At 42.5% G+C, this 20,445-nt stretch overlaps 1 protein-coding gene across 1 annotated transcript in view; it reads left to right on the top strand.

The window, feature by feature from the left end:
* The window catches only part of GUCY2F (guanylate cyclase 2F, retinal), a 112,986-nt gene that overhangs the window by 68,644 nt on the left and 23,897 nt on the right, over positions 1 to 20,445 (top strand). The window contains exons 9-11 of the mRNA XM_054472791.1: positions 8,133 to 8,309; positions 12,817 to 12,973; positions 18,573 to 18,722. Of these exons, the coding sequence (XP_054328766.1) occupies positions 8,133 to 8,309; positions 12,817 to 12,973; positions 18,573 to 18,722 (484 nt within the window). The remainder of the gene's footprint in view (positions 1 to 8,132; positions 8,310 to 12,816; positions 12,974 to 18,572; positions 18,723 to 20,445) is intronic.

Here is a 20,445-nt window from a genome sequence, read left to right as displayed (position 1 = left end):
TATCCTTCCCCCCTCCCCCCACCCCACAACAGTCCCCGAAGTGTGATGTTCCCCTTCCTGTGTCCAAGTGTTCTCATTGTTCAATTCCCACCTATGAGTGGGAATATGTGGTGTTTAGTTTTTTGTTCTTGCGATAGTTTACTGAGAATGATGATTTCCAATTTCATCCATGTCTCTGCAAAGGACATGAACTCATCATTTTTTATGGCTGCATAGTATTCCATGGTGTATATGTGCCACATTTTCTTAATCCAGTCTATCATTGTTGGACATTTGGGTTGGTTCCAAGTCTTTGCTATTGTGAATAATGCAGCAATAAACATACGTGTGCATGTGTCTTTATAGCAGCATGATTTATAGTCCTTTGGGTATATACCCAGTAATGGGATGGCTGGGTCGAATGGAATTTCTAGTTCTAGATCCCTGAGGAATCGCCACACTGACTTCCACAAGGGTTGAACTAGTTTACAGTCCCACCAACAGTGTAAAAGTGTTCCGATTTCTCCACATCCTCTCCAGCACCTGTTGTTTCCTGACTTTTTAATGATTGCCATTCTAACTGGTGTGAGATGGTATCTCATTGTGGTTTTGATTTGCATTCCTCTGATGGCCAGTGATGGTGAGCATTTTTTCATGTGTTTTTTGGCTGCATAAATGTCTTCTTTTGAGAAGTGTCTGTTCATGTCCTTCGCCCACTTTTTGATGGGGTTGTTTGTTTTTTTCTTGTAAATTTGTTGGAGTTCATTGTAGATTCTGGATATTAGCCCTTTGTCAGATGAGTAGGTTGCGAAAATTTTCTCCCATTTTGTAGGTTGCCTGTTCACTCTGATGGTAGTTTCCTTTGCTGTGCAGAAACTCTTGAGTTTAATTAGATCCCATTTGTCAATTTTGGCTTTTGTTGCCATTGCTTTTGGTGTTTTAGACATGAAGTCCTTGCCCATGCCTATGTCCTGAATGGTAATGCCTAGGTTTTCTTCTAGGGTTTTTATGGTTTTAGGTCTAACGTTTAAGTCTTTAATCCATCTTGAATTGATTTTTGTATAAGGTGTAAGGAAGGGATCCAGTTTCAGCTTTCTACATATGGCTAGCCAGTTTTCCCAGCACCATTTATTAAATAGGGAATCCTTTCCCCATTTCTTGTTTTTGTCAGGTTTGTCAAAGATCAGATACTTGTAGATATGTGGCATAATTTCTGACGGCTCTGTTCTGTTCCATTGATCTATATCTCTGTTTTGGTACCAGTACCATGCTGTTTTGGTTACTGTAGCCTTGTAGTATAGTTTGAAGTCAGGTAGTGTGATGCCTCCAGCTTTGTTCTTTTGGCTTAGGATTGACTTGGCGATGCGGGCTCTTTTTTGGTTCCATATGAACTTTAAAGTAGTTTTTTCCAATTCTGTGAAGAAAGTCATTGGTAGCTTGATGGGGATGGCATTGAATCTGTAAATTACCTTGGGAAGGATGGCCATTTTCATGATATTGATTCTTCCTACCCATGAGCATGGCATGTTCTTCCATTTGTTTGTATCCTCTTTTATTTCCTTGAGCAGTGGTTTGTAGTTCTCCTTGAAGAGGTCTTTCACATCCCTTGTAAGTTGGATTCCTAGGTATTTTATTCTCTTTGAAGCAATTGTGAATGGGAGTTCACTCATGATTTGGCTCTCTGTTTGTCTGTTATTGATGTATAAGAATGCTTGTGATTTTTGCACATTGATTTTGTATCCTGAGACTTTGCTGAAGTTGCTTATCAGCTGAAGGAGATTTTGGGCTGAGACAATGGGGTTTTCTAGATATACTATCATGTCATCTGCAAACAGGGACAATTTGACTTCCTCTTTTCCTAATTGAATACCCTTGATTTCCTTCTCCTGCCTAATTGCCCTGGCCAGAACTTCCAACACTATGTTGAATAGAAGTGGTGAGAGAGGGCATCCCTGTCTTGTGCCAGTTTTCAAAGGGAATGCTTCCAGTTTTTGCCCATTCAGTATGATATTGGCTGTGGGTTTGTCATAAATAGCTCTTATTATTTTGAGATACGTCCCATCAATTCCTAATTTATTGAGAGTTTTTAGCATGAAGGGTTGTTGAATTTTGTCAAAGGCCTTTTCTGCATCTATTGAGATAATCATGTGGTTTTTGTCTTTGGTTCTGTTTATATGCTGGATCACATTTATTGATTTGCGTATATTGAACCAGCCTTGCATCCCAGGGATGAAGCCCACTTGATCATGGTGGATAAGCTTTTTGATGTGCTGCTGGATTCTGTTTGCCAGTATTTTATTGAGGATTTTTTCATCAATGTTCATCAAGGATATTGGTCTAAAATTCTCTTTTTTTGTTGTGTCTCTGCCAGGCTTTGGTATCAGGATGATGCTGGCCTCATAAAATGAGTTAGGGAGGATTCCCTCTTTTTCTATTGATTGGAATAGTTTCAGAAGGAATGGTACCAGATCCTCCTTGTACCTCTGGTAGAATTCGGCTGTGAACCCATCTGGTCCTGGACTTTTTTTGGTTGGTAAGCTATTGATTATTGCCACAATTTCAGCTCCTGTTATTGGTCTATTCAGAGATTCAACTTCTTCCTGGTTTAGTCTTGGGAGGGTGTATGTGTTGAGGAATTTATCCATTTCTTCTAGATTTTCTAGTTTATTTGCATAGAGGTGTTTATAGTATTCTCTGATGGTAGTTTGTATTTCTGTGGGATCGGTGGTGATATCCCCTTTATCATTTTTTATTGCATCCATTTGATTCTTCTCTCTTTTTTTCTTTATTAATCTTGCTAGCAGTCTATCAATTTTGTTGATCCTTTCAAAAAACCAGCTCCTGGATTCATTAATTTTTTGAAGGGTTTTTTGTGTCTCTATTTCCTTCAGTTCTGCTCTGATTTTAGTTATTTCTTGCCTTCTGCTAGCTTTTGAATGTGTTTGCTCTTGCTTTTCTAGTTCTTTTAATTGTGATGTTAGGGTGTCAATTTTGGATCTTTCCTGCTTTCTCTTATGGGCATTTAGTGCTATAAATTTCCCTCTACACACTGCTTTGAATGCATCCCAGAGATTCTGGTATGTTGTGTCTTGGTTCTCGTTGGTTTCAAAGAACATCTTTATTTCTGCCTTCATTTCGTTATGTAACCAGTAGTCATTCAGGAGCAGGTTGTTCAGTTTCCACGTAGTTGAGCGGTTTTGAGTGAGATTCTTAATCCTGAGTTCTAGCTTGATTGCACTGTGATCTGAGAGACAGTAGTTTGTTACAATTTCTGTTCTTTTACATTTATTGAGGAGAGCTTTACTTCCAATTATATGGTCAATTTTGGAATAGGTGTGGTGTGGTGCTGAAAAAAATGTATATTCTGTTGATTTGGGGTGGAGAGTTCTGTAGATGTCTATTAGGTCCGCTTGGTGCAGAGCTGAGTTCAATTCCTGGGTATCCTTGTTGACTTTCTGTCTCGTTGATCTGTCTAATGTTGACAGTGGGGTGTTAAAGTCTCCCATTATTAATGTGTGGGAGTCTAAGTCTCTTTGTAGGTCACTCAGGACTTGCTTTATGAATCTAGGTGCTCCTGTATTGGGTGCATATATATTTAGGATAGTTAGCTCTTCTTGTTGAATTAATCCCTTTACCATTATGTAATGGCCTTCTTTGTCTCTTTTGATCTTTGTTGGTTTAAAGTCCGTTTTATCAGAGACTAGGATTGCAACCCCTGCCTTTTTTTGTTTTCCATTTGCTTCGTAGATCTTCCTCCATCTTTTTATTTTGAGCCTATGTGTGTCTCTGCACGTGAGATGGGTTTCCTGAATACAGCACACTGATGGGTCTTGAGTCTTTATCCAATTTGCCAGTCTGTGTCTTTTAATTGGAGCATTTAGTCCATTTACATTTAAAGTTAATATTGTTATGTGTGAATTTGATCCTGTCATTATGATGTTAGCTGGATATTTTGCTCATTAGTTGATGCAGTCTCTTCCTAGTCTCGATGGTCTTTACGTTTCGGTATGATTTTGCAGTGGCTGGTACTGGTTGTGCCTTTCCATGTTTAGCGCTTCCTTCAGGAGCTCTTTTAGGGCAAGCCTGGTGGTGACAAAATCTCTCGGCATTTGCTTGTCTGTAAAGTATTTTATTTCTCCTTCACTTATGAAGCTTAGTTTGGCAGGATATGAAATTCTGGGTTGAAAATTCTTTTCTTTAAGAATGTTGAATATTGGCCCCCACTCTCTTCTGGCTTGTAGGGTTTCTGCCGAGAGATCAGCTGTTAGTCTGATGGGCTTCCCTTTGTGCGTAACCCGACCTTTCTCTCTGGCTGCCCTTAACATTTTTTCCTTCATTTCAACTTTGGTGAATCTGACAATTATGTGTCTTGGAGTTGCTCTTCTCGAGGAGTATCTTTGTGGCGTTCTCTGTATTTCCTGAATCTGAATGTTGGCCTGCCTTGCTAGATTGGGGAAGTTCTCCTGGATAATATCCTGCAGAGTGTTTTCCAACTTGTTTCCATTCTCCCCATCACTTTCAGGTACACCAATCAGACGTAGATTTGGTCTTTTCACATAGTCCCACATTTCTTGGAGGCTTTGCTCATTTCTTTTTATTCTTTTTTCTCTAAACTTCCCTTTTCGCTTCATTTCATTCATTTCATCTTCCAGGGCTGATACCCTTTCTTCCATTTCATCGCATCGGCTCCTGAGGCTTCTGCATTCTTCACGTAGTTCTCGAGCCTTGGTTTTCAGCTCCATCAGCTCCTTTAAGCACTTCTCTGTATTGGTTATTCTAGTTATACATTCTTCTAAATTTTTTTCAAAGTTTTCAACTTCTTTGCCTTTGGTTTGAATATCCTCCCGTAGCTCGGAGTAATTTGATCGTCTGAAGCCTTCTTCTCTCAGCTCGTCAAAGTCATTCTCCGTCCAGCTTTGTTCCGTTGCTGGTGAGGAACTGCGTTCCTTTGGAGGAGGAGAGGTACTCTGCTTTTTAGAGTTTCCAGTTTTTCTGCTCTGTTTTTTCCCCATCTTTGTGGTTTTATCTACTTTTAGTCTTTGATGATGGTGATGTACAGATGGGTTTTTGGTGTGGATGTCCTTTCTGTTAGTTTTCCTTCTAACAGACAGAACCCTCAGCTGCAGGTCTGTTGGAGTACCTGGCCGGCCGTGTGAGGTGTCAGTCTGCCCCTGCTGGGGGGTGCCTCCCAGTTAGGCTGCTCAGGGGTCAGGGGTCAGGGACCCACTTGAGGAGGCAGTCAGCCCGTTCTCAGATCTCCAGCTGCGTGCTGGGAGAACCACTGCTCTCCTCACAGCTGTCAGACAGGGACATTTAAGTCTGCAGAGGTTACTGCTGTCTTTTTGTTGGTCTGTGCCCTGCCCCCAGAGGTGGAGCCTACAGAGGCAGGCAGGCCTCCTTGAGCTGTGGTGGGCTCCACCCAGTTCAAGCTTCCAGGCTGCTTTGTTTACCTAAGCGAGCCTGGGCAATGGCGGGCGCCCCTCCCCCAGCCTCGCTGCCGACTTGCTGTTTGATCTCAGACTGCTGTGCTAGCAATCAGCGAGACTCCGTGGGCGTAGGACCCTCTGAGCCAGGTGCGGGCTATACTCTCCTGGGGCACCGTTTCCTAAGCCTGTCGGAAAAGCACAGTATTCGGGTGGGAGTGGCCCGATTTTCCAGGTGCCGTCTGTCACCCCTGGAAAGGGAACTCCCTGACCCCTTGCGCTTCCCGAGTGAGGCAATGCCTTGCCCCTGCTTCGGCTGGCGCACGGTGTGCTCACCCACTGACCTGCGCCCACTGTCTGGCACTCCCTAGTGAGATGAACACGGTACCTCAGATGGAAATGCAGAAATCACCCGTCTTCTGCCTCGCTCGCGCTGGGAGCTGTAGACCGGAGCTGTTCCTATTCGGCCATCTTGGCTCCTCCTTATACCATGACTCTTACCTTGAGGCTAGGAAGCTGTACTTTTGTACTGTCCTCAGTGAGTAAATTATTGCCTGAGGCCTGTGGGTGGGACCTAACCTCTCAGGTAAGGTGGCTCACCATTAATTTGGGCTCTAGGACAGTTTTTTTTTTTTTTTTGAAAATGGAGTAACTATGAGTTATCAGTCAACATTCACAGCAGTTGGGGGATGCATGGTTAAAGGCATATGGGTGGGGCACCAGCATATCCACTATTACCTCATCCCTGAATTCCCTATATTAATATGTAGCACCACTGTCTACCCAGGTATCCAAGTAGAAATCTGGGAGTGATCATGGAGTCTTTTTTCCCCTCTCTCATCCCTCATTTAAATAGTAATAATAATAAATGATAATTATTGAATGCCCACAATATAAATTTCAAATTCCATAGCATGGTTCGTAAAGTCTCATGGGATATGGCTCCTGTCCATTTCTCCAGTCTGGTATTTAATATTCTCTTCCTTACACTCCATTGTGGCCACCCTAAACCTGTTGTGGTTTTCTCCACATAATGTGCTATCACTCTCAACCCCTCTCATCATGTCATCGTCACCTGATCAACTCTTCATTGTCCTTTGAGAGAGTCCACATATTACCTCCTTAGGGAAGCCTTCTCTGACTACCCTAGGGTGAATTAGATACTTAACATTTGAGCTCTTACAGCATCCCATGCCCCCATTTTTCAGAACACATTTCACAGTGAAATACAATTGTTGGATTACTTGCCTATCACCCTTCATTGAATGTGAGCTTTTTCGGGACAGTGATTTTATCTTGTTTGTCTCTTTTTCTCTAGCATGCATTCCAGTGTCTTGGATGTTGTGAACATGCACTAAATGCTTCTCACATTAGTGAAATAAAATGAATGAATGCAAAGAGAAAGTGTGGCCAAAATTCTAAATGTTTCTTCTGAAAAAAATTGTATAAGCTCTGGCCTGATATTTATATAGGGGAAACTATTTTAATAGATGCTAGGTAGATGAGTATTCATAGAAAGACAACCTATTCTACATTTTACTGTATCATCTCTCTTTAGTCCTCTTGAGCCACTGAGCTCCATTCCAGAAAGTCCCAAAGGAATCAGGGAGAAATCTGCAGCTTCAGTTTCACTTATAATTATGCTAAAAGAGATCCCTCTCTGAAATTTTCCCCTTTGGCCATTGAATTTGTTTTCTACTGCTGCTGTAACAAATTAGAGCAAACTTAGTGGCGTAAAACATCACTAATTTATTATCCCATAGTTCTGTACATCAGCAGTCAATGCCGACTCAGCTGGGTGTCTTGCTTGGCATCTCAAAACTCTGAAGTCAAGGTGTCAGTTGCACTGTGCTCTTATCTGGAGACCTGTGTCAGGGGGCAGGGCTGGGGTGAGGGGGAACCATTTCTAGGTTCCTTCAGGTTGCCTGCAGAATTCAGTTTAGTGGGGTCATAGGATCGATGTATTAGTCCGTTATTATGCTGCTAATAAAGACACACCTGAGACTGGGTAATTTATAAAGGAAAGAAGTTTAATGAACTCACAGTTCCACATGGCTGGAGAGGGCTCACAATCATAGTGGAGGGTGAAGGGGAAGCAAGACACGTTTTACGTGGTGGCAGGCAAGAGGACGTGGGCAGGGGAACTCCCCTTTATAAAACCATCAGATCTCGTGAAACTTATTCACTATCATGAGAACAGCATGGGAAAGACCTGCCCCCATGATTCAATTACCTCCTAGTGGGTCCCTCTCACAATATGTGGGAATCATGGGAACTACAATTCAAGGTGAGATTTGGGTGGGGACACAGCAAAACCATATTAGTTGAGGTCCCTGCTTTCTTGCTGGGTGTCAGCTGAGGGTGGTTACCAGCTTCTAGAGGCTGCCCACATTCTTTGACTTATAGCCTCCTTCCCCCATCTTCAAAGCCAACAATGGTCTGTTGAGTCCTCATATTTTGAATCTCTCTGATTTATCTTCTGCACTCTTCTTTTGCTTTTATGGGATCATGTGATTAGTTAGATTAGGCTCACCCTGATAATCTCCTTTTTGTTGTATAGCAAAACACAATCACAGGAGTAACACTAGGGGTTGGAGATCATGGGAGTCAAAATTCTGTCAACCACACAACCAATCATAAGAAGGGTCAAGAGAAGGTTATGTGCCCTCAACTCTGGTCCCCATTTGAGACAGGACAGCTGTGACTCTAATTTTTCTCTCTCATTTCCAGATGAAGGACTTGCGTCATGAGAATATTAACCCTTTATTGGGTTTCTTCTATGATTTGGGGATGTTTGCCATTGTAACAGAATTCTGTTCCCGAGGGAGCCTAGAAGACATACTGACAAATCAAGATGTGAAACTCGACTGGATGTTTAAATCATCACTCCTGCTGGATCTCATAAAGGTTAATGGGAAGACTGAGGAAATCTTGGATTTTCTCTGTAGATTAGAACTTTAATGTTTTGGGATATTTTATGTTCCTCAGATTGTTGTGATCATTTCACTCCTTACTTTCTGTATTAGTCCATTTTCATGCTGCTGATAAAGACATACCTGAGACTGGGAAGAAAAAGATGTTTAATTGGACCTACAGTTCCTCATGGCTAGGGAGGCCTCAGAATCATTGCAGGAGGTGAAAGCCACTTCTTATATGGTGGTGGCAAGAGAAAACGAGGAAGAAGCAAAAGTGGAAACCCCTGCCAACCCCATCAGATCTCATGAGACTTATTCACTATCATGAGAATAGCACAGAAAATACCAGCCCTCACGATTCAATTATCTCCCCCTGGGTCCATCCCACAACACGTGGGAATTCTGGGAGATACAATTCGAGTTGAGATTTGGGTGGGGACACAGCCAAACCACATCATTCCACCCCTGGCCCCTCCAAATCTCGTGTCCTCACATTTCAATACCAATCATGCCTTCCCAATAGTCCCACAAAGTCTTAACTCATTTCAGCATTAACCCAAAAGTCCACAGTACAAAGTGTCATCTGAGACAAGGCAAATCCTTTCTGCCTATGAGCCTGCAAAATCAAAAGCAAGCTAGTTACTTCCTAGATACAATGGGGTACAGGTATTGGGTAAATACAGCTGTTCTAAATGGGAAAAATTGGCCAATACCAAGGGGTTACAGGGCCCATGCAAGTCCGAAATCAGTGGGGCAGTCATATTTTACAGCTCCAAAATGATCTCCTTTGACTCCAGGTCTCACATCCAGGTCACGCTGATGCAAGAAGTGGGTTCACATGGTCTTGGGCAGCTCTGCCCCTGTGGCTTTGCAGGGTACAGCCTCCCTTCTGGCTGCTTTCATGGGCTGGCATTGAGTGTCTGTGGCTTTTCCAGGTGCACAGTGCAAGCTGTCAGTGGATCTGGAGGATGGTGGCCCTCTTCTCACAGCTCCACTAGGCAGTGCCCCAGTAGGGATTCTGTGTGGGGGCTCTGACCCCACATTTCCCTTCCTCAGTGCCCTAGCAGAGGTTCTCCATGAGGGTCCTGCTCCTGCAGCAAACTTTTGCCTGGGCATTCAGGCATTCCCATACATCTGAAATCTAGGCGGAGGTTCCCAAACCTCAGTTCCTGACTTCTGTGCACCTGCAGGCTCAACACCACATGGAAGCTGCCAAGGCTTGGGGCTTCCGCCCTCTGAAGCCACAGCCCAAGCTTTACGTTGGCCCCTTTCAGCCATGGTTGGAGCAGCTGGGACACAGGGAACCAAGTCCCTAGGCTGCACACAGCATGGGGACCCTGGGCCCAGCCCACGAAACCACTTTTTCCTCCTGGGCCTCCAGGCCTGTGATGGGAGGGGCTGCCATGAAGGTCTCTGATGTGGCCTGGGGACATGTTCCCCATGGTCTTGTGGATTAACATTAGGCTTCTTGCTACTCATGCAGATTTCTGCAGCCAGCTTGAATTTCTCCTCAAAAAATAGGTTTTGCTTTTCTACTGCATTGTCGGGCTGCAAATTTTCTAAACTTTTATGCTCTGTTTCCCTTTTAAAACAGAATGCTTTTAACAGCACCCAAGTCACCTTTTGAATGCTTTGCTGCTTAGAAATTTCTTCTGCCAGATACCCTAAATCATCTCTCTCAAGTTCAAAGTTCCACAAATCTCTAGGGCAGGGGCAAAATGCCACCAATGTCTTTGCTAAAACATAACAAGAGTCACCTTTGCTCCAGTTCCCAACAAGTTACTCATCTCCATCTGAGACCACCTTAGCCTGGACCTTATTGTTCATCTCACTATCAGCATTTTTTGTCAAAGCCATTCAACAAGTCTCTAGGAGAGTCCAAACTTCCCCACATTTTCCTGTCTTCTTCTGAGCCCTCCAAACTGTTCCAGCTACTGGCTGTTACCTAGTTCCAAAGTTGCTTCCACATTTTCGAGTATCTTTTCAGCAATGCCCCACTCCCAGTACCAACTTACTATATTAATCCATTTTCATGCTGCTGATAAAGACATACCCAAGACTGGGAATAAAAAAGAGGTTTAATTGGACTTATAGTTGCACATGGCTGTGGAGGCCTCAGATTCATGATGGGAGGCAAAAGGCACTTCTTACATGGCAGCAAGAAGAGAAGATGAGGAAGAGGCAAAAGTGGAAACCTTTGATAAACTCATCAGATCTCGTGAGACTTATTCACTATCATGAGAATAGCATGGAAAAGACCAGCCCCCATGATTCAATTACATCCTCCTGGGTCCCTCCCACAACACATGGGAATTCTGGAAGATACCATTCAAGTTGAGATGTGGGTGGGGTCCCAGCCAAACCATATCACTTTCCTTCCCAAGTTTTGCCCCCACCACCCTTCTCACAGTCCTTTTGTCCATATCTGTTATATGATACAGATACGGAAAAGGTTTGCCTGTCCTCTCCCCAGTTTGAGGTCCAGATTTTTCTTTACTTCCTGTTGCCATTAAGCACTCTTCTGCCTTAAGCCATCCTTTCTTTCATCCAATTTCTCTGCTTTGTGGATGTGGGAAAGTGCTCATTCCCAGATTATTTGGTGCTACTTAGCCCTACCTCCTAGTTTTCACCCTTCTAAATGGTGGCTCAGTCTAGAACTAGGTGACAGGTCTTTACATACCATGGCTGTGTATGTGGAACTCAGTGCCACTGGAAAACCAAAAGACCAGTGGATCTATCAGGCATCACCTTTATTCTCTGAGCCAAAGATTCCTGACAGCCAAGGTAGGGTTCATAGATGAGTCCCATGGAGGAGCTTCTGGGGATCCCATGAACACCATGGAATAATGTGCAAATTGTGTATATGTGCATTTTTTACAGGGCTGATCTGCATACTCAATGACTTTTTGGGCTTCCTGCATATTGATCATAGTCTTGACCTTTTTCTGCTAGCCTAATCCTTTTTCAGGGCCCTTGAAAAGGAAAGACATTCTGTTATGCCAATTCCCTTTAAGATGGGTGTGATTAGCCTCTTTTACAGAGGCTCAGGGAGGCTAAATGAAGTACACATTGTTTTAGAGTGTCTGGCACACATAGTAGGTACTCAATAAATATTTCTCAGCCAACTATTAGGTGGCAGAGCTGATAATAAAATCCAAATCTCCTGATTCTTATTCTAGTACTTTTTCTGCTCACACTGTAAGCTAAGCCCAGTGAGTTAAGGGAGAAACCTCTATATGACAATCCTCTCAAGGCCATGATGAATGAAAAGCAACCGTTAGACAACATGGGGGGGAATCTTGCCCACTGTAGACTCTACTCAGAAGTACTGAAGAGTGCAGACTATCCAAGAGCACAGGGTGAAAAAAATTCCAAGTACAAAGGGGTGTCACACTGCAAAAGAGCCAGATACTTAAAAGGACACTCAGCAAACAAAGTTCTGAAATGACTGTACTAGAATATAAATGTATGTATATGCAGAATGAATAAATCCATCTGAACGAGAGTCCTGGTCACATTTGAATACCATATGAAGGCTGCCAAGCAAGTGCAGAGATCAGCACTAGACAGCTTTCTTCTTTCTGGTTGCCTATTTTTAATTACAAAAATAATATATTAAGTGTAAAACTCAAATGACATATATTGGAAAAATACTCACATTTACTCAACCCTCTTTCTTCATACTCCCCCTCAAAGTTAACTACTGCTAACAATTTGGCAACCCACCTTGTAATTAATTTCATGTGTATTTATATGCATTATAGATGATTTTTTGTTTGTTAAATATACATGCTGTCACATAGTTCTGTAATTACTATATTTCACTTACTTTATGGATTAGAGTTGTTTCTATGTCAGCTACATACAGATCGATCTTATTCTTTTTAAGTGCTGCAGAATATTCCCTAGTGTGAATGTACCACACTCTAGCCAGTTCCTTATTGATATTTAGTGCATTTCCAATTATATACTATTATAAAAGCAAAGCTACAACAAGCATTCTTATCTTTGTCTCTTCGTGTATACATGCAAGCATTTCTCTGGAGGAGAGGTAGAACCCCTGGATCATAGGGTACACACAGTTTAAATTTTGATAGCTGTTGCCAAATTGCCCATGCACAAGTTTGTCCCAGTTTCCATTCTTGCCAATAATGGGTGAGAGTGGGTTAGAACTTTTGGGGAAAATCAAAATCTCCAAATTCCTGGCAATTATATGTATATGGATCCATTCTGTATCTGAAATGTTAATAAATCTCCTAGTAACACAGAATTCTCTGCACACACAAGATAACATTCTTCACCAAAGCATAAAATTTTAGAGCTCCAAGGGATCTGAAAACTGACTCATGTTGTCAAAGGTTTACTTTGCCTGCATAGAAGAGAAGAAAGCTGAGTTCTGGATCATAATAGCTCATGCCATTAACAATCTCAGAAATTGGTGTTAAAAGCACAAAATAGTTAAATGAGTTGCTAAATAAATCCTGTTGTGTCATCTACAGGGCATGAAGTACTTACACCACAGAGAGTTTGTTCATGGGAGGCTAAAGTCTCGAAACTGTGTGGTAGATGGGCGTTTTGTACTAAAAGTGACAGATTATGGCTTTAACGACATCTTAGAAATGTTGAGACTCTCTGAAGAGGAATCTTCTGTGGAAGGTAAGCAATGAGTTGTACCCTTCTGATGCACACGAGGTAACTCCAAAGTTCAAATGAAAATATGCACTGAATTAAAGCCTCAGGCTGATTTCAACTCTCCACTTTTGTTGAAAATCCAGCCTCATTTCCAAGCCAAGGGACTTGAATGAAGTAGGCCTGCTGTAACCTCGGCCCAGCCTAGCTTTCTGAACAAAGCCAGTGTAATAATGTTCAGTTCCTGCTGTGGGAGGATTAGGCTGTATTGTTTGGAGACCCCAGCCGTCCCTGGAAAAACTTGCTGAGCACTAGGCACACAGTAGGTGCTCAATAAATACTTGTCAAGTTGAATGGAGAGTAATTTGGAAGCTGGACCCCCACAACGTACATTTTAGAATGGGATGTCCCTAGAGCATACCAGCATAGTCTCTGTCAGGGAGGAAGAAGCGAGGAGTGATCTCTCAGCAAATAAATGCTCTATGGGTTATGTGGGAAGGCTTCAGGCAGAACTGTCGCCTTCTAGCAAATAAGTAGCCATGGCTGTGTCAAAGTCAAATAAAAATATAGAGACAAATCTTTAAATGAAACATTTTATCAGAATTTCAATTTGTGGCATGCACATAGACCAGGGTGGTCCTTGGTGTGTCCAAAGAACACAGAAAAGTTGGGGTTTTTATTGGAAAGAGAAATGTTACATATGGTTTTTAAAAAAAAGTCATTGGCACTACCAAAGTTTTGGGGAGCAGGAAAGCTCCGATTGGTAAGTGATGGCTGTAGGTAAAACTCGTCTTAGAGTCATGAGAGTTTGTTTCATCAGCTACTAGGTAAAACTGATATTAAGATTATAGAAGGTCATTTCGGTATCTGGCTTGCAAGATTATTCCTGGGCAGGCACTTGTGCCCCAAGTGCTTTTCTTTTTCTCCCGTGGTCTCTGGATTCCAATTTAATTGGATATAATAAGATAACTCCAGTTCATATCATCAATTTTCACACCAACAACGTCCATTTTGTGTTTTTGTCTTCTGTCTGGTGCACCAATGATAGCACTAAACAATGACAGTAGGAGTCATAACAGATCAAAGAAATAGGAGAAATCTGAGATGGGGGTGGGTGGGTGAGAACCAGGGAGGAAGGAGCAGATAGATGAGGGAGAGAAAGAGGAAAAAGAAAGAGAACAAACATGATGAAATACGTATAGGAAATGTGGGCATTAAATGTTTTAACCAATATTGCAAGCATAAAGAAGAGAGATAGTGACACAAAAGACAGAAAAGCAAACAGCTCAAAAAAGACAGACAGAGACAGAGAGATGCAAAACTACATCATATATCCATATTCTTAAAATTATCTTTGGCATAAGTTTTAAAACTGCTGACTTTACTACATAAAAGAAAAGAAGAATGAAAGACACACACACAGAGAGAGACACATGCATAGACAGAGAGTCCAGTCATTGATGGTATCATCTTTGCTCTTTATAAGACTTGTGGGTTATTAAATTTAGGGAGTCATCTAGTCCAATTCCCTCCTTTTACAGATGAGACAATTGAAGCTCATGATTTGCTCCAAACCTGCAGTGACTTAGCAGCAGTTCTAGGACTTCAAATTCATGTTTTTGAAGTCTAGCCCCTATCCTGTAGAGAGGGGAAGTACTTAGCATTTTTGTCAAAATCAATTCTCTATAAAACACAATACCTTGGGAGGCTGAGGCGGGCAGATCACAAGGTCAGGAGTTCGAGACCAACCTGGCCAGCATGGTGAAACCCCATCTCTACTACAAATACAAAAATTAGCTGGGCGTGGTGGTGCGCGTCTATAATCCCAGCTACTCGGGAGGCTAAGGCAGGAGAATCGCTTGAGTCCGGGAGGAGGAGTTTGCAGTGAGCCGAGACTGCGCCACTGTACTCCAGCCTGGATGACAGAACGAGACTCTGTCTCAAAAAAAAACAAAAAAACAAAAAAACGCCTAGCTTCTCAGAGTTCCATTTAATTTCCAGATTGGCAGCTTTGAAACTGAAGAAAATCTAGTCTTAGGGTGGGTAAAGGATAGTTGCAGGGCTCTCTTTTCTGGTTTTGTGCTTTTGGGTGGACTATGTCTGTCTGTCTCTGTCTCTGTCTCTCCCTCTTATCATTTTACTCCATTCTCCGAATTGCAGTGGCAGTATGGATGGTCAGTCCATTCTTCACACACTACAGCCAGAAGGAACTTTCTAAACTGCAAATCTGATCATGTTACAGCTGTGCCTAAATCTATTGAATGGCTTCCCATTGCTCTAAGGATAAAGTTCAAATTCCTTTACATGGCTTATGAGCTGAGCCTTGCATGGCCTGGAACTTGCTGACCTCTCATGCTAACCACTCCCCCCCTGCTTTATGCTCTGGCCATGCTGAACTCCTTCTAGTTGTTTATTTACACCAGGCTGTCTCTTACTACCAAATCTCCACACAAGCTGTGTCCTCTGCCTGGGACACTCTTCTCTTCCCACTCTTTCATACACTTATCTGGGTCTGGCTAAATTCTACTCCTTCTTCAGCGTTCAACTTAAGTACCACTGCCTCAAGAGGCTTTCCATGACCCCTACGCTGGGCTAGGTTTCCCTCTTTATGATCCTTCAGGGCCCTGAACTTTGTTGTGATACCATAGTTCATTAGCATTACTCATTCAATTAGCCTTGTCTCCCCCCACCCAAACTACAAGCTCTGTGGGGGCAGGAAACAGGTTTGCCTCTCTCAGTGCCTTTCATAGTTCCTGACAGAATATTTGTTGAATCAACAAAAGAACAAAATAAAATGAAATAAAGGAACTTGTCTCCCTACCTTAGATATGAGGCTAAATGAATCTTATAATTGAAAGGCCATTGGATGTCATCTGACTCAACTTCCATTTTATAGATAGGGAAGCCAAGGTTCAGAAAGGTGAGCTACTTAGTGGCCAAGCTAAGATTTTGAACCCAGGTCTCTAGACTTCCAGTTCTGTGTTCTTTTATACTATACCACAGTAGCTCTCCAAAGTCAATCCTATCACCCTAGCAAAACTCAGAGTTAATACTGGCTCCAGCAGATAAAAAACAAACCAAAGTAATTTCTCTAGTTTTCCCGAGAGTTCAACTCTAATGGTAGTTAGTGGCTCTTACTTGGTTCTGGAGTGGAGATGAGGAAATGGGGGCGGGTTGTAAGTGTATTTATTACTGTCCACTCTCAATTATATAAGTATAGTGCAGAAAAGCCTCATTATAGCCATTAACAACATACATGTAAGTGCTCTTTGGAAATACTATTTCGTAATGATTGTATTTAATCACCCAGCTTTTACCAGAGAGTTTTGCCCTCTTTTTCCATCTTGTGCTTTTAAATGTGCAGGGAGAAAGGATGCCAAAAAGAAGCAGCCACATGCCGTTTTTCCTGCTCTCAAATATTCATCCTTGCACTCCTCTCCAAAACCATGGTGCCTAAAATCCTGCAACTATAAATGTATTCCTTTGACATTCAATCATTCAAGTATCATTCATTGTTTTCCGTTTGATCTGTAAATATAAATCTTCCTAGGCAGGGAGACATAGGGGCAAAATCACTATAGTGAGTGTGTTGGAGACTTTCATGGGTGTGAGTGAGTTGTGGATGGTGGGTGGAAGCTCAGAGGGGCCTGGTTGGGGGACAAAGCCTGGGGACACTTAAAGAGCAAAGAGAGAAGATGGGTACATGATTGGTGGTGAAACTGGAATTTCTTATTTCACCATTTTGATCAGGATTGGCTGAAAATAAGAATTTCCATGGTGGATTTCTCTTTCCTGAGTTTTGCTAACAAACCAAAATAATCTCTCACCTTTCACCCTTCTTCCTATTTCATAGGACTTTGTTTCTTGGACTCTCTTCCCAATACCCAAAATTTAACAAGATGAAAAGTTAGCCATTACTTTCTCCCTGATACCCTCACTCTTAGCAGACATTTGTCTCCAACCTCACTATCTAGATGTCACCTTGTTCTTTACTCCAACTGCTTCTCATTCTCAAGGCACAGGGAGCCTATCCTTAGCCCTGTCACTTCCTTCTCCATTGTAGCCTTCCAGTGTATCTGGTTCCCTGTGTTGCTGCTAGTACCCCCACCCCCATTTAGGCCCGTCTCACCTCACTACCTGCTCTTACTGCAATAACTTCCTAGCTGGTCTCCCTGATTCCAGCCTCTCTCCTTCAATCCAGCTTGTGCAGGTTGCCAGATTAATCTTCCCGAACAGGGCTTTCATCAAATCCCTGTCCAGCTCCAGCACCCCTACTGCCTTTTGTATTCACTCCAAATGCCTTCATTTGGCTCTCAGGGCCTCTCACCTTCTGCCCCCATTCTTCCAGACACCCGCCCTCCCCCACTTCATCAACCCCACTTCTCATTTCTCATTATTCCTTAACAGAGCCCTTCTCTTCAGCCAAGCTAATCTGCTTACCACCACCCGGCACCCCCCCCACCCGCAATTTGCTGCTTTCTGCCTCTTGTTCTTTTGCACATACTGTTCTTTCTCCCTGCAAAGCCCTTACCTTCTCAGCTCCAGAAAGTTGCATCCTTGACCTTCCTAACAAGCACATTTAAAATTTAACTTTTCCAGGAAGTCTTCCTGGATTAATTTGATCAGCTCAGGTTTTTTTTTAGTTTGAACCTGATGAAATTGCCGATATCTAACTGTTTTTGATTCACAGAAATGATAACTATATAATTCAATCTAAAACACTCTTCTTCCAGCTTTTGAGTACTGTATTTCTATTGTTAAATTATATTTCTTTATACATTGCTTACAGTGCCCCCCTCCCAAGAAAAATTTCTGACATTCTCACTGCCATAAACTCTGAATGCAGAAATAATGTTTTGTCCCTGATGGGGCCTGAAATGCAGCAGAGCACACAATGGGTGTTTAACTTTGACCTTTAATGGATTCATTTCCCTTTACTATATAGTGGCCCTCATCATTCCCTCTCTTTTATTGCAGTTAGGGGTGCATATGTCTGTGTTTCCTACTGGTCTGTGAACTCCTCAAGTTTGATTCATCTGTGGCACCACCTCTGCACCTAGCACAGGGCGTAGTACATAGTAGACCATCAATAAATATTTGCAGAACTGAGTTGAAGGAATTGTTGCACCTTTTTGCACTGCAAGGAACAGGAAGGCTGGGGTAACTCTAATCCTTTTAGAGGAGACCTAGAGAAAGCAACTTGTGAATCTCTTAGCCCCAGCACAATCAAATTACCAGACACATATAGATCTCAGCAAACAGCAAATCCATGGCAACCAGTGTGATAGCACACTTGCCTTTCCCTGGAAACCTGCCAACTGCTACTTGCAGGCTCAAGAAAGCAAGCACCAGAGAATTTCTATACTTTGAGCTTCTGTGCCCTTTCCCACATCGCTGCTGTGTCTGCCTGCGTGGTCCTGGGGTGGAGAGAGTAGTATGTTTTCTCTGTTCATAATTCCTTAGAAGAATAGATTCAGACCCCGGGGGATGGGGGGCACTAGCATGTCAGTCTGTCTAATAAAAATATAAGGCAGTCAATAAAACAGTACCCTCTGAGCCCTTGAGGGCATTGCAGATGTTGTCAGTTAATCCTCCCTGCATTCATTACACAATGCTTTCTTTTTAGAGCTGCTGTGGACTGCCCCTGAACTGTTGAGAGCTCCAAGAGGCAGCAGGTTAGGTTCTTTTGCAGGAGACGTCTATAGCTTTGCCATCATCATGCAAGAAGTGATGGTCCGGGGTACCCCATTCTGCATGATGGATCTGCCAGCTCAAGGTAAGCAGGAGGTGAGAAAAGGGCCCCAGGGGTCCACCATGACCGAGATCATCAGACCAACTCAGGCTGTCATGATTTTCCAGAAGAGTGTTAGTGCTAACAGCCTGATAGTCTGCAAGCAGCTCAAGTTATGTACAGGTGGGACTTATAGCCAGACAGCTTTAGGCATCTGGAAGAAATTTCCCCACCCAAGAAGCTGGTCTTTTTTCAGACTGTGACGTAAAACAAGGGCCTACAGGACAGATGCCAATCCCTTTTGTTTTTCTTTTTAATTTCACAGTCCCCTCTACTCCTTTGAGACACTCCCTGCCAAGTATTTTAGTATCCCTCATGATGCTTCTGGATGTCAAGGCCTTACCACTGTTTCCCTGTGACATGCTCCAGGCTTCCATCCCAATCTCCCACCAAGGCACTTGGCTATTAGGCAATATCCATCAATAATGACAAAATCAGTAGACAAAACTTTGAGGGGAAACAGGATATCTGTATATTCTCAAATTATGAACCCACAAGATACTTACAAATTGCAAATGGAAAAAATAGAGTTTACAAGTAGAGGATCCTGTAGACACCACCTTAAACAAGTGATCAAGATTACCAATAATAAGCTATTACCAGTAATACAGCACACCCATGTCTTGTACCCATTGACATGATACACTAAGAAGGGCACAATGTCACCTCGGTGTTATTCTTGACAAAAAAAAAATACATAACCTCAATCTAATAATGAGAAAACTTTAGACAAACCCCAGCTGACATTCTACAAAATAACTGGCTAGGACTAATCCAAAGTATCTAAGTCATGAAAGACAGGAAAGGAATGATGAACTATCACAGACTGAAAGAGACAAAGACACAACAATTACATGCAACATGGGATCTTGAATTGGATTGTGGAACAGAAAAAGGACATTAAGGGAAAACTGATGACATTCAAATAAGAACCCTAGTAATATTATTGTACAAATGTTAATTTCTTTGTACTATTTTTCTGTAAGTTATTAACAATAGGGGAAGCTGAGTGAAGGAATACAGGCAATTGTACTATTTTTACAACTTTTCTGGAAGTTTAATTTTTTTTTTCAAAATAAAAACTTTTAAAAATGAAAAAGAAAGAAAAACTAAAACCACTTAGCTAGGCTTTGTCCCACTCAGGGTTCCACATTATTCCTCTACTTAAAGCCTTCCAACTGTTCCTCATCACTTTTTAAGTGAAGGTGAGACTCCTCCCATGACATACAAGGCCCTTTACAATCTGGCCCCTAGCTACCTCTCCAGGCTTATCTTCTGTCACTCTCTATATCCCAGCTAAACCACATGACTGGCAGGGCCCTGTAAATATCATGGTCTCTCCCATCTCTGTGCCTTTTCACATACTAGGAGGTGGAATTTTTCCACCTCCTCCCAACCTTGCCTCATCCAACTCATGTCACCTTCTCTGGGAAACCTTCTCTGACTTCTTTAGTGTGGGTCAGCTGCCTTTTTTATACTCACAAGTGCCTATCTCAGCTAGAGCACTTATATTGTTTGCCACTGTTTATTGCAATTGGACTGTGAGATCCTTAAGGGCGTGAATCATGCTGTGCCTAAGCAGAGAGGTGGCCCATTCAACTTGATGGTGTTCTGAGAAAGGGACAAAGACTTCATCTGCCAGAGAATGGATGAGGCAGTCAAGTTTCAGGGAGTACATGCTCATGGAATCTGTTGTACTGAGAGCATG

This window comes from Pongo pygmaeus, chromosome X (genome assembly GCF_028885625.2).
Source record: "Pongo pygmaeus isolate AG05252 chromosome X, NHGRI_mPonPyg2-v2.0_pri, whole genome shotgun sequence".
In the NCBI taxonomy this organism is placed as follows: Eukaryota; Metazoa; Chordata; class Mammalia; order Primates; family Hominidae; genus Pongo; species Pongo pygmaeus.
The sequence above is the reverse complement of the archived record's forward strand: the minus strand, read 5'-3'. Positions and strand labels throughout refer to the sequence as shown.